Source organism: Acyrthosiphon pisum, chromosome A2, assembly GCF_005508785.2.
Source record: "Acyrthosiphon pisum isolate AL4f chromosome A2, pea_aphid_22Mar2018_4r6ur, whole genome shotgun sequence".
Lineage (NCBI taxonomy): Eukaryota > Metazoa > Arthropoda > Insecta > Hemiptera > Aphididae > Acyrthosiphon > Acyrthosiphon pisum.
Window position 1 is genome coordinate 104,456,374 of NC_042495.1, and position 15,059 is coordinate 104,471,432.

Here is a 15,059-nt window from a genome sequence, read left to right on the forward strand (position 1 = left end):
GTTTTTAAAATTATATTTCAGTTAGATATCCATAAAAGTTTTTCCTTTTTAAAGCTAGAACGTTATAAATTATAATAGAAAAATTTCGATAAAATTTTCTATACGTCTATCAAAAAAAAAAAAAAATAGGTCAAGTGAGAGTTATACTATTAAGCTATTTATTTATATATAGCTATGGTATTCTCGATTTTTATTCAATTTTTTTTAATTAGGTATTAAATTTGATTATTTATACAAGTATGCCAGTATAACGTCTCCTCTCAGTATCATTTTTCGTATGCAATGATATATCATTGAATTCAAATATAAGTTTTGAGTTATTACACATCCATTAGAACAACTACATCCAAGGTACCTACTGGCTACTGTACAGCAAAGCGGTACCCGTTTGTTCACCATTTTAGATTCTGAGCGGAGCGATTGATGGTATTGATTTTACAATTATGTGTTTTTTTTTGTGTCTGTCATCACATTTTAGGGCAGTAAAAATGCTTATATTTTCTTCAACAGTATTTTTTCTAATATGAATGTGAATCTAGTTGGTACTCTGGGGGATTAAAAGTAAAAAATTCCTAATAGTTTTCGGAAGCGCAGTATTAAAGATAAAGAAAAATTAATAAAAATCAGGAATTTATACGCAAAATCGATTTTGGTTTTTGGTGTAACTCAAAAACAAATGACCGTATATAAATGAAATTTTCACTGGTTGTTTATATTAGCATATTCTATACACGATAACATTTTCAAAAAAATGTTTTTCTTTTAAACTATTTATGGACATTTTCAGTTTCAAATTATTTTAGTTCTTTTTTCTATGAATGTCTATACAATTTTATTTGTTGGGTAAAAAAGCTTGAGCATTTTAATACAAGGCTCCTAATATATTGTTACAATGATATTTGTAAAATATTAAAAATCCATAGTCACAATTTTTTTTATAATTATTTTTAAGTTCAAATACGTAAAAATGACAAAAATGTGCAAATTATTTTGAGTTAAATATTCATAACAATTTTTCTTTTCTAATCTAAAATGTTAAAATGTAAAACAAGATTCCTTATAAGTTTGTTTATCTTTACCAAAAAAAAAAATATTTCTCAACAAGAAAGTCAAATTAAATGTTTTGAACGTTTGAAGTTCATAATTTTATAATATTGGATATTCACTCGATGTCTCGATTTTCTTATTTTGTTGTAATTCAAAAATGAATAACTGTAGACACTTGAAATTTATGTCATATATCTTATAAATTCTTATACTTGATACATTTTCAAAATATTTAAGCATTTAAAGTTCAATTTGTGACAACATTTATCAAATGACAAATTTAAAATTAAAAAACGATTTTGTAGTTTAAAATGTATAACTTTTATTGCTAAGGATTGAAAACTTAGAACAATGTAAATAACCGCATAATATTATTCTATAACCTAAAAATCTCAAAAATATAAAACACAGTTTTTTTATAGTTATATTATTTTCAAATTTGGGCGAAATTACCTGTTAAATAACCAAGAATAACGATTTTAGTTATTTTTTTTGCAATTTTATAATATTAATTAAACTTACGGATTACCGTATTAATAATAATAGTTATAAAAATATAAATATAATATAAAAATATATCCACACTGACAAACCGTCTCCGCTCAGAATCGTTTTTCGTATACATGTATACATACAATGATTATATTATATCACTTGCAATTTAAATATTTAATACCATCCATTATACAGTGACCCACTTATAACCTACTGTACAGCAGAGTGACATCCACTTTTTCATTGATTCTTAAATATAGTTGAAAATTTCAAAAACCAGAATAATTTAAATAAATTCATTATTAAAGGGAAAATATGGGTATGATATAATAATATAATATATTTCAGACGCCAGATTTTTTATAATTCTCGTATAGTGTGCGTCATTATTTGTATACACGGTGGCGTTACGGGTGCACTCCCTGCAACTCCCAAGTCCAAATTGACGCACATATGTTCTACATTAGTGTACAAGTCCCGACACAAGCTAAAATATGCGGTGGGGTGGTAGGGCCGCAGGGGGCTGAAAGAAGTGGTGTCCCTTTGGCCACCCTTACACGAAGTATGTGCGTCAACCACCGAGCGCTAAGTGTTATGTTTCGTGTGATTTATTCCGACGCGTAGTTATATATACACAAAACATTCTACCTCATAAGTCATAATATATTATAATATACGGGGTGATCCGTATAAGCAGCTACACTAAATTTCTTAGTCAATTTTTCAATAAAATGTTTTTTATGTAGGCACGCCGCACGTGTAGTTACGTATAGAAATATTTCACGAACAAATAACTATAATATTATGATGTTCAATATTCGATATAATAGTAAAATACGCCCCTATTATCATAAATTAAAAAGAAAAAACCGCTACAGATATAGACTAAGTATAAAATATTAAGGAAAGTACTCTACCTATATAGTATTATAATATAGTCACTTAAACAACGGTTCACCCCGTATACACCTATCTCATTATTACACCTAGGTGTATATATATACTATATACAGGTACACTGTTCAACGATTGTGTACGTACATACATACACGGTTTCTGTTGCTATGCGAACGCTATATTTAGGTATATAAGACACCTACCTACAACTACACTAGTACACTGCAATACTAAGGCGTCTTGCGCGCGGGCGAACCGTCGGAGACGGGTGGTCATTGGTGGTGTGCGATGCCTGCACTCGTATTGTTGCACCGTAATAATATTATAATATATTTCATGATAATATAATTATTTTTATAATATCCAAGCCCTAATAATTATAATAAATTATTGTTATTATATCGGCGTGTAGCTGGACCACTGGTGCTCGGCACATCGTCGTAACTCGTAATAATATAATGCAAACCGCCACGCTGCGTCCGGACGTCCGGATCGCCGCCGACCCGGTGTCCACGCCGGAGAAGTTTCGCTCCGGCCACTGTCACCTGGAGCTGACGCCCGTCTGGCAGTATGTGATCAAGAAGAACCGGTTCCCGGCCAACGTCGACCGGCAGGAAGTGTTCGCCGAGCTGGCCGTCCGACTGCAGCATCCCGAATGGCAGGTCGGTAAATTGTGCGTGGTGTATAGATCCTGGCAGTGGCGCCGACTTGTTTTTCATTTGGTGGGGCTGCAAAGTATAAAAATTAATTACCACCACCACCCACCACCCACATGATTATATTGTAAATTCAACTATCACAAAGCAAACACTGGGGCCAGGGGCGGACTGGCCCAGGGTGCTATACACCAAGTAGCACCCCGGGCCCCCGTTTGTATTTATGATCCGGGCCCCCGATTACCACAGTCGGTATACGGTATAATACTGGTATAATACGGTATTATACAAAATAAAAATAAAATAACATATTTCAACATCTCTACAAATAAACAACATGTTATTCTTAATTTTTTTTTTATATTTACTTATAAAACTAAGGGCTCTTTCCTAATTTAGGTAGGTTTGAAAAAAAATTACGGGCCCCTAATTAATTTTGCACCCCGGGCCAAAAATAGCCAGTCCGCCCCTGACTGGGGCGAACCGCCCCATAAAAAATACGCGTTCGGCGCCACTGGATCCTGGAGCTGCATGCATGGTCGGCTCCAATTACATGGTTAGGGGGGTGGGGGCAAGTCCTAATTTTCAGAAAATGTCGATGATTATTTTTTTGTAATTTGGTTTTTTACAGTATAAAATTGTTTAAAAATACAGCTTGGTGGGGAGGCGGCCCCTAGGGCCCCCTGGCTGCATGGCTGTTGCGATTGTGCAGTACCTATGATATATTATTATGTTTTATATATACTATACCATGATGGCCAGTTATTGGCCACAATATGTTTGGCGCAATAGTACCGGTGACATGTTGTACGGGGTGCTAAGATAAATTATTGGAAACCAATTTTTTTGGGTCCTTCCAAAAACTTATTTTTTAAATATATATATTCATTTCTGAAATAATAGTTAAATACTTAATTATATAAAATATTAAAACCGCGTTTGTTTTTAAATACCTACCTAGTAAGCCATGTTTATTCTACGTAAATTATTTATCGATTGATTTAGATATCGTAATTTTTGAATATATATTTTTGGGGGTATTTTCCTGCAACTTTTGATTTAATTTTTACTCAAAGTCCAAAGATACATATATATTTATTATTTTAATAGGTATCATTATTTTTTTGCCAGCAGATTTAATTATAACTTTCGTTTATAATACATAATTTTCAGGGAAAAATTATCCACGTAGGTACCTTTTTTTTTTTTTTTTATTTAGAAAATTTACAATCTGTATTACATAACACAATAGGTAAAATAGGTGACTGACATAACACTATATACATAAAATAAAATATAACACGAAGCACATGATGAGGGAAATCATCCAGCGATGGTACCCTCCATAACGTAGGTACCTAGCAATTATAAATAGTTGTGCAAATCTATTTATCCATCTAAAATAAAACGCCACCAAAATGCTCAATTATCGTTATAACTGTATTAGATATATAGTATTATTATTTAGTTATGACATATTGTTACTTACCCGCTAAATTGTTTATCGCAGGAAATCTTAAATTTTTCAATAACAATAATATCTATATTTTACACAAAGTTTAATTGTGAATTATTTTATATTTATATTTAACTTTTTCACGTCACGCCAGCTTCCGTATAGTCTATACTCGCTATTTGTACGAACAAGTCTTAGAATTTGTATATGGCAACCCCTTTAAGAGTTATATTAAAATTAAAATAAGGGGGCTGGCATGACTTAGCCTCGTAGCCACATAGGTACGTTCTTTAATCCTGTAACATAACACGTTATACACAATACATTGTAGGTGAGACTTCACGGTTCACGAGTGCTGGCTTACGTTATACCAGCAGTCGGCCCACAACTGGATGCGTTGATGTCCCCAACAATACTCCCGGCGGTCATAACGAATCTTGCACACTTTTCACCAGCTCTCAGAAGTAGCTCTATGGATGCGATATTAGTTTACGTACAACACTCCGCGGACCCCGAATTCGTTCTAAAGTCCATGATCGTACAAGGATTGGATGTATCTGGTGCTAAATCAAGTCTCACCGTGAATGTCATGGAATGCGTTCCAGTAGTACTTCAGCAAATCGTTAAAAGAAATGGTGAACGGCCTGTGAGTGGAAAAATATAAAAAATAAAGTCTGGCTGTGTGGTTTCAGCCATTCAACTTTAAACTCAATCAATTTGAACTTTGAAGTTTTAGTCTATTTATTTTATCTAGATTGCCATACCTACATTTGTGCACCTTGTAACTGCTTTATCCAACAAGATGGTACAAGCAACATTTCAACAAGCCGCGGTTTATTGTTTGGACAGAGTTAAAGAAATTGTCGGAAGAAATAAATTTGATCACTATCTTGAAACATTTCATCCTATTATTAAAAAGGTAAATTATTTAAATTTTAAACAATTTATTTCAACTGAATAATGGTATTATATTTATGCCTTATGGTACTACTATACTATACATAGGTACCTATATTATTTACCTACCTACAACCTACCATAAGTCCATAAGAATATAAAGTAGGTAGGCCTTACATGTTTAAATACTAATAGTCATACACATAAGAATATAAGAATAAAAACTTAAGGTAAACACGTTGAATTATAAAATAGAGTAGTATAATATATGTATAATAGGTACTAAATTATATTGCAAAATATGTGTTGTACCTACAATCTACTTATAACCTAAACCATTGGTATGTGACGTGTTGTTTTTTTTTATCGATATTAAGGATCCCGGTGCCAGTTTTTCAAATTCTATAAAATTTGAAAATTAAATTTTATATTTTAGGTGCCACCTCAATTATAAGACTTTTCTACTAATCTAATACCCGATACCTATTTAGGGGGGATTAATAGGATGTATTATATCGAAAAAATGACGACGGGAATAACTCTCATGCTTTGTAGAATTGTCGGATTTTGATGACTATTTTTTTATCTAAAAGAAGAAGACTTCCTACAGCTCGCATCGATCTTTGATTTTGTATTTTATTTGGGCTGTAGAATATTTACCTTTTACAAAATTATGAAATTTGGTTGATTCTACAAGGCGGTATCGTTATTCCCGGAGAGTGTTTTTTTGAGGACAATATGGCATCGGCATCAGGTGCCTTAAGTTATTTTATTATTTTTGTCTAATTTTATTTACCATTAGGTATGTTGGTGTATTGTATTTCAGTATTTGTATAAAATAAACCTTCCGAAAAATATATTATATAATATTATCATGTGCCTATTCTTACGACCTACCTAAGGTTTATATATAGGTATAATCATACTATCATACATAGCTGCATAGATAGTATTAAGTATTTAACTTTTAATTTTAGGATTGCATTAAGTTATATTTTCTTCATAGGATTTTGAAGTGTTATGTGAAGTGTATAGAATATCTTCATCGTCTGGTCGAGATTCTTCAATATCGTCGTATGACGATGAAGACGATGTAGAAATTCCAAAAACACCTAGAAGAGTAACGTTTGGCGGAGAGCTTATTAAAATTCGAAGTCCTGACGTTTCTGATGACCCTGAGGTAATCAAGTCTACTGGTATTCCAATTCCAATCAAGCCTGCATTGAGCATACCGAAACACCCCAAAGGTGAAGTGGAAAACATGGCAATAAAATTACCACTTTCACGACAAGTAAAAACCACATTTACCTCAACAGTTTTACTTTATTATTTATTTAGCATGATTATTATTCAATTTTTAATATCTCTATGCCTTTATAGGTACCTAGATGCTATTATGCAATAATACTATTATAGTGCCTGTATTGCCTATACAATTTTATTCTCATCATAATTATAATATACTTAATTTAATTAATTAATTAGTTTTACCTACCTTATATAGTGCTTTTACAATAGTAACCATTAACCATTATCTATAATCTATCATGTTTTAATCATAGTCAACTTTGCCGGTTTTCAAATTTCATTTGGCGCACACACATAAATTAATTGCGACATACCATCAACTTGGTACCTTTGACTTTTTCACATAAAAAATAATTAACATTTAGGTATAAAGTTTTCGTTAAAAAAAATTGATAGTCTAGGTATAACACAATAAAATAATCAAGAATAAAACTAAGTAAACTTTCAACTTAGAACTCCAAAACAACTTTCAACTCAACTCGATTTTAAAAACTTTTAAGTTTGCCCCACAAGTCACAACTTTATTACTATAGCTAGTTACCTATACACTTAGTTAGTGATTTGGCTCCTTGACTTTATATTAGATTACGTATCTGATACACCTACAATACCAAGGTTTTCGTTGTGATAAAAATCGGTATTTATTTCCTAAACTGAATCAATGCGGTTTGCAGTTGCAATAGGTGTATCTAAAAGTATTTCAGAAAATCTACTAAGTATTAACTATTGCATCATTTTATGGATAAAATGATAAGTGTTAACATATTATGTTATTATACATTCCCAGTGTTTTTTCGACTTGAATTTGTAACCTAAGTACCTAACACGTGGTTAATTATTCGATTTTTTTGTTTTATTTTCCTCGTCCAAGTATAAAAAATCATTTTAAACTACCCTCTATATCGTCTATGAGTCCTGCTAATAAATACCTTTAATTATCTTTACATTTTTCAACAACTTAAACTACTGAGATTCTACTAGGCATTTTATTATGATTAAGATTATTACATTTTATTCTATTTAAGATATTATTGTAAAATCAAATGATAGTTACTATAACTCGTGTTATTGAGACCCAGGCTGTATTGTTATAAAATGAAATCTTCCAAAATTAATGTAATGCATATATTATTTAGTTCTAAATTATATAATACTCAACTTAAACTAGTTTTATTTTTTTTCATATAAATGTATTTAAAAATGAATTGCGTCGTTCATAGGTATCTCAGAAATTAGAATCGACCTGTGTGTTAGTAAACTTAGCACACAGCTTTTGTATAGATTTAGGTGCCCGATAACGTCCAAGTCTTTCCGGCTATTGTGGCGCGTGGTAGTAGACATTATAAATAGGTCAACATCGAGCCATTAAAGTATTAATCACGAAACACTATTGCCCTACATAAGGCTATACAGGAGTTGAAAATTAGCATTTTTGCGTGTTACTGTAGATATTCACTTTTAACGTCGGTACCTACTTACTGTGAAACAGTGACGGCGCGTGAAATTGGGTCAAACTAATAAGTTTTTCATTTATATGAAATACCCACCACCTGCGTGTCGGTGTACTTTTTATTTTTAATAATGGTATAAATCGGACACCAGTAGATGTATACCTATAGTACCTATATTACTATAACATATTTAGTGATGATACAATATTTTCTTGTATTGTGTAAGGTCATCTTGGATCAATATATTATAATAGTTAGGAAAATGAAGCATTTTAGGTTAAATGACTAGTGACCATGCGAATACTTATGGTGTGTGACAGGAAATCTATAAAACAGTTTTGAACGAGGGTGAATAACCCCAATTTTCGTTATTAGATAGGTGCATAATATATGCTATATTTACCCATTAGGACATTGGGTATTTATATTGACTATATATTATATATTAAAACATAAATTGTTTTTTAAGTCTCTTAACTTGGAATTATAACTTTATTTTATTCTTAGACCCAATTTCGAAGCTCCGGTAATTATTTGTATCAAAAACGAGTAATCAATCAAGTGAGACCAAACACCTTACCACCCTTACGACAGTCAAGTATTTACCTATACTATGAATAATTTTTCATATGTTTCAATTTTTCGAATTATTAGATATTTTTTTCTATAACTTTTCAGATTTCAAACAATTTTCAAGTGCTCGTGTAGGTCCGTTTTTAGGCACAACTTTCAGAAGGAAATTGGACGATAGGTATATATTACGTTAAGGAATTTTCCAGTCGTTTTACCAACACTTGTAATTCAAAGAACAAAATTATACATTTTTTTTTTTTAGAATATCATTTAATAAGGGATTTTTTTCTCCACACGCTATTCTTTGTACTGGAAGGACCAACGATTCATTTGATGTTAGTATACAACTTTAATGAAACAATAGATCTATACTATTATAGTATTATACACACATGTATTATATACATTATACACCCAACTATATATGTACGCCTGCAGGCGCGTATTCAGGATTTCTGTATTTTATTTTATTATATTTATACAATTATTAAAATCGATATAATGTTTATATTGAAAATGTTCTTTAATATTATTGTGTATCCCAGTACCTCTTAACTCCGACTTAAAAAATTAAAAAACATTGTTTGAATACTAGAACATCATCAGTAAGAAAAATATTGAATATACTTTTCAATTAAATGAAATTGAAATAAATCATTCTTATTATTAATTAAATGCTGTGGACTGTGGTCCATGAGCACTGGGAGTATAGGGAAACATACTGCGTTCAAGAGGGGATCAAGAGACCATCGGGACCAAGGATGGAACCTTATGATGGGCCATGGGCGTCCTTTAAATAACTAATACTAATTATTATTGGCCTAAAGTGTGCACCGACTAGTCACCATTAATCCAGAAATGGTGAAATGATTGATATATATATATCAAGTATTTAACCACAATTTTTTCTCCAGTCAATAGTCACGTACATCCAATTGCTAATTTATTGGATATTAAAAAAAATGTTCAATAACTTAACTTTCTCCAATCATCGGACATCCCTCATACGCGCCTGAATGAGTGTAATTTATTATATTATTATTTCTATTAAGTAGATATATCATAATTTATTTTTGTTGTGTTATAGATTGTTACTTGTAGATTGATACCTACTTAGTTCTAACACAGATAAAATTATTTAACCTGTGGTTTTAATATAGTATTACTTACTTTAGAGGACGTTACACCGACAATTGTTATCTCCGTCTTACAAGTGTGTAACATAGCAAATTGTACGTACAGCAGAACATGAGCTCCGTCAGTATAAAAATGAATAGACCTTTTATACAAATTTAAAGTAAAATTATTATCTAGGCAATCTCATCGGTTTTTTATTATATTTTAATTTTAAAGTGTGTTAAGAGTATGTATTTTAAAATTGTAAATTGTTTGTACATCTTAAAATACTCATAACTCACTTTAAAATTAAAATATAATAAAAAGCCCAGGAGGTCGCCTAGATAATAATCATATCTTTCAATTTTATAAGAGGTAAATTTACTCTAATTTTTAAACTAACGGAGTTAAACTTGTTATACTGATCTTACAATTTGCTGTTACGCACTTGTAAGACAAAGACAACAAATGTCAGTATAACGCCCTCTTAAATAATAACTAACTTACACTATTGTAGTTTTGTCCATCACTATGACACCATTTTCATCTAGCAAGAAATGTTGAAATTGGTTACGACGTTTATAAGACTTATCGATTTGGTTTCATTATTATTTAATCCAATCTGAACCATCTCAAAATATAATAGTTTACCGTTAGGTATCTTGTATATTATACTCAGCGTCTAAATATATTTTATATCTATACTACATATAGTAATATAGTTTATACTTTACATCATAGATTTATAACTCATTAATTTATTATTACCTACTCTTGGAGTTTTTTGACTACAAATAAATCATAAATTATCACAACTTAGATTGAGAAAGGTAGTCCTCTTGAGTTTAACAGAATTAATGTAACTCCAACTCTTAATTATATTTTGTGTTTACCACAAAATAACTAGCTAGAAGGTAAAAGGTAGAAGGTATACTATACGTCTATACTGCATGCACAATATAAAAATAAATGATCACATTTTTTTTTGCATGATATGTTTTTGTCCTGTTGAACATAAATTACCCATACTGTAATACTGTATACATTTGTATATATTACAATAATACAATTCATTTATTATAATATTATTTATATATTAAATATTTAAGTATTAATTATAAAAACTTATATTATTTTTATTTTATAATCATTTTTACACTACTGAAATAATGTTATTTTTATAGAGAAATTATAAAAATATGAAGATGGACAAAACATTTAAAAAGTGAGTACAGAATACACATAAACATATTATTATACATTATTCAACATATTAATTTTATAAATTTTACAAATATATAATAGGTATAACATGTAAACTAATGGTTTATTTTGTTCATTATACTTTAATAGTAATCCTTATTATAACCTATTATTTAAATATTTTGTAAAATCAGGAATTAAGCATAGGTATAATTTATAAACATAGTTTCAAGTTTCAATACAATATTGAATATAGTATAGGTACATTAATAACTTACATACATTATTAAATGTATTAAATTATTTAAATTAAACAATAGATTCATCAATTCAATCCTTCATCAAGATAGTGTACTCTCTGTCCATATTTCTGTCTCAATTCAGGCCATTGAACAATTATTAAATCAGCAATAAAATACATTAGTTTTCCAGTTAGAGATAAAGACTTAACCCGGCAGATACTTTCTACAAATATAATTGACGTATCTGCATAATGGAATAATTTCATCAAAAAAGCAACCAGACATACTGGAACACAAGTACCTGGTCCATTGCATAAAACCATATCCGGTTTAAATGATATAACCACAGGCACAGTTATAAAAATTGCATAAATAGTTGAAAAAATAGATGTTAAGTATGATTGATTTACATGTCTTGATCGTGGTATAGTTGAAATGGACCAATCTAAACCACCAATTTCATCGTTTTCTACACGGTTACGGCTTGTTGTATCTGAGTCGGCTAATAGATACAAACGTGGCATAAATTTCAACTTGTTCATATTATTCATTAAACGCAACATTTCTGCTGTATGTCCGCCTGAACCAATGACGATTAATGTCCGAACAGGTTGTTTTGATTCTTTCAGTGATCGTGTATTAGTTAGACGTTGCAAAATTATATACATAAGACGACCAGAAAAGTACGCCGAAAATATGGTTGGGATCAGCAACCACATAATAAATAATAACATAGTTACGACTTTAACTTGTTTTTATAATTTACATCAAATTACATTTTAAACTTGAACTTGCAATATTTTAAATGTTTAATATGCAACTAAAATATTATGAATAATAGCTTAAAAGAAAATGTATGTTAGAAAAAAAAAGTCCACGCAATAAAGCAAAATGGTATAGGTCGAGAAACCACCGAGAAATATTATTGAGAGGAAACAGAGACACAAAAGATATTTGATCATGGCTTAAATATATTAGTTTATCTAGTACTAAATACTAGTGAATAGTAAATAGTAAATAGTAAACACTAAATACTAAAGTATATTTAAGCCATGTATTTGATAACAAATAAAATGTTTAAATTATATGATAACATATATTAAGTGATAAAGTTATTAAAGTACCAACTAGCGATAGATATAGTCCGTAGTACCAACATACAAAACTTTCATCAGTATTATCATAGAATTCTGTGCTTTTATTATGAAGAATGAATAGTCATTAATTAATAATAATATATTTATATAATAATTATTTGTTATTAGCTAAACCACAGAACAAACTAGACCGCTTGCATGATTTCTAAACCCATTAGTTGTGAGTGGGGTGGTTCTGATTGGCCTATATTTTTATGGTGGCAAATTCAAAACTAAAATCAAATAATAATTATGTGTATTATTATGTTTATGTAGTTTAAAGATAATCTGATTAGACAAATTGATTATTAAGGCCCCTGCAAATGTGTCATTTTTAAGGAGTTGTGTTTTTCGGCAATTATTTCGTTTCTGCGATTCTTAATCGCTTAGTGTGTGTAGTAAATGATCATTAGTGTGTGTATACTCCCCTACCATCACCTGCGACCCGCATCAATTTACAATACGTTGTTATTTCTTATCTGGTTTGTGGTCGCACGCACGCAAATGCACAAGTCATATTATGTCTATATCAAAATATTCAAAACCAATTTATGGACGTGTAATAGCCGTCGCACTGACAAAAATTAAGGTACTTCTACTTTCTAGTGGTTCGATTTAAAAAATGTAAAAATGTTTGTATTGGTAAACAAGTTTACTTTGCATCGGTCGGAGTACTTTTTCAATTTTAGCAAATTCTTGACGAGAATAAATATTTTACATTTTATAAATTTATAAATTTTTAGTATTGAATATATTCAAAAAAATAAAAAAATAAAAAATATGCTCCGACCGATGCAAAGTAGACTTGTTGACGAATTAAAACATCTTTACATTTTTTAAATCGAACCACTAGAAGTACTAATTTTTGTCAGTCACTAAGGTCGTTTTGATGAAAAAATAATAGGGTTTGCAGGGGCCTTAAATTGTGTTTTTATGAAACTTATACGACAAACCAATAGCTTAATATGAGGTGTTCATTATCAAAAAAAAGGTGGTACTCATCTATCAACCTATTTAGACCTATTCCTTTGTCTAATCGTGAATGTTTTAGAATTATTCAAGTTTTAATCTTATAGTTAAAAAGGTGGGCAAGTGGGTATGGCTTTGCTGTACAGTACTACAGTAGGTTACAAGTGGGTCACTGAAATGGATGGTGTTAAATTTGAATTCAATGATATAATACCTATCACTGTATAGGAAAAACGATTCTGAGCAAAAAATAGTCAGCTTTATGATATATTACTAAGTATATTTTATGATATTATTGTGAATAAATTAATTTATTTACCTATTTATGTGGAACCGTATCTTAAATTTTCAATCCTTAGCTATAAAATTTGCACATTTTATAAATTTAACTACAAAATAATTTTTCGATTTTCAATTTGATAAATTGTATAAAGATGTGAGCTTTATAAGCTATTGTGCCTATGTATTTGTAATATTTTTTAATTGCTGGGTGTTATAACAATATATCAAAAGCCTTGTATTAAATTTTTCAATCTTTTTGACCCAACAAATATAATTTGTTTTTCATTAATAGAAAAAATTAATTTTGACCTCTCTCGATTGCACCAACTAGATTCACTTTCCCATCGAACAAGACACTGAAGCTAAAAATCGAAGCATTATTTTGACTACTTATCGTGTACACAGACACAAAACATAAAAATAAAAAAACACATCGTTGTAAAAGTAAAATCAATACATTTATCGCTCCGTCAGAGTTTAAAATAACGTTTCAAAAAAAAAATAAAAAAAATGTATAAATACCTATCTAGTAATTAATATTAAATAACGAAAGGATTACCTAAATAAAATTTGTATTTATTATTAAGCGGTAAATCAATAGTGTCCAAAATTGTACAAAAAACACCGCTTTTTAAACATACTAACTTATTTTAAATTCTGAGTGGAACGATGAATGTATTGATTTTACAATGATGTGTTTTTTTTAAAAATTTTTTTTGTCTGTCATCATCTTTTAGGACAGTAAAAATGCTTACATTTTCTTCAACAGTATCTTTTTTGATAGGAAAGTGAATTTAGTTGGTACTTTGGGGAGGTCAAAAGTAAAAATTTCCCAGTAATTTTCAAAAGCCCCGTGAAAGACAAAAGAAAAATTAAGGAAAAACGGGAATTTTTATGCAAAATCGATTTTGGTTTTTGGTGTAACTTTAAAACGAATGAAATTTTCAGTGGTTGGTTATATTTCCATTTTCTATACATGATAAAATGTTCAAAATATTTTGATTTGTTTTGAGCCTGCAGCTGTTTAGGGACATTTTCAGTTTCCAATTTAATTAGTTTATTTTTTATGAATGTCAATAAAACTTTATTTGTTGAGTAAAAATACTTGAAAATGTAATACAAGGCTTCTACTATATTGTTACAATGACATTTGAAAAATATTAAAAATCCTTAGTCACAGTTTTTTTTTATTAGCATTTAAAGTTAAAAAAGGTGGGTAAGTGGATTTCGCTCTGCTGTACAGTAGGTTACAAGTGGGTCACTGTATAATGGATGGTATTAAATTTGAATTCAATGATATAATATCATTGTATAAGAAAAACGATCTGAGC

The 15,059-nt window shown here is 29.9% G+C and overlaps 2 protein-coding genes across 3 annotated transcripts in view; one reads left to right on the forward strand and one right to left on the reverse strand.

Annotated features, from left to right (window-relative positions):
* The first annotated feature begins 1,711 nt into the window (after positions 1 to 1,711).
* Positions 1,712 to 15,059, forward strand: part of LOC100570214 — a 22,407-nt gene continuing 9,059 nt past the window's right edge. The window contains exons 1-9 of one of the 2 annotated variants that reach the window (XM_029489342.1): positions 1,712 to 2,752; positions 2,852 to 3,101; positions 4,883 to 5,197; positions 5,306 to 5,470; positions 6,455 to 6,739; positions 8,715 to 8,805; positions 8,886 to 8,958; positions 9,043 to 9,115; positions 11,081 to 11,121. In XM_029489342.1, coding sequence (XP_029345202.1) covers positions 2,898 to 3,101; positions 4,883 to 5,197; positions 5,306 to 5,470; positions 6,455 to 6,739; positions 8,715 to 8,805; positions 8,886 to 8,958; positions 9,043 to 9,115; positions 11,081 to 11,121 — 1,247 coding nt within the window. In that variant the 5' untranslated portion in view covers positions 1,712 to 2,752; positions 2,852 to 2,897. The remainder of the gene's footprint in view (positions 2,753 to 2,851; positions 3,102 to 4,882; positions 5,198 to 5,305; positions 5,471 to 6,454; positions 6,740 to 8,714; positions 8,806 to 8,885; positions 8,959 to 9,042; positions 9,116 to 11,080; positions 11,122 to 15,059) is intronic. The other variant, XM_029489343.1, reaches the window with a different exon arrangement.
* LOC103309533 (UDP-N-acetylglucosamine transferase subunit ALG14 homolog) lies at positions 11,318 to 12,373 on the reverse strand. Its single transcript, XM_008185158.3, has one exon. It carries the CDS (start codon positions 12,073 to 12,075, stop codon positions 11,425 to 11,427), a length of 651 nt encoding a protein of 216 aa, XP_008183380.1. The 5' UTR covers positions 12,076 to 12,373; the 3' UTR covers positions 11,318 to 11,424.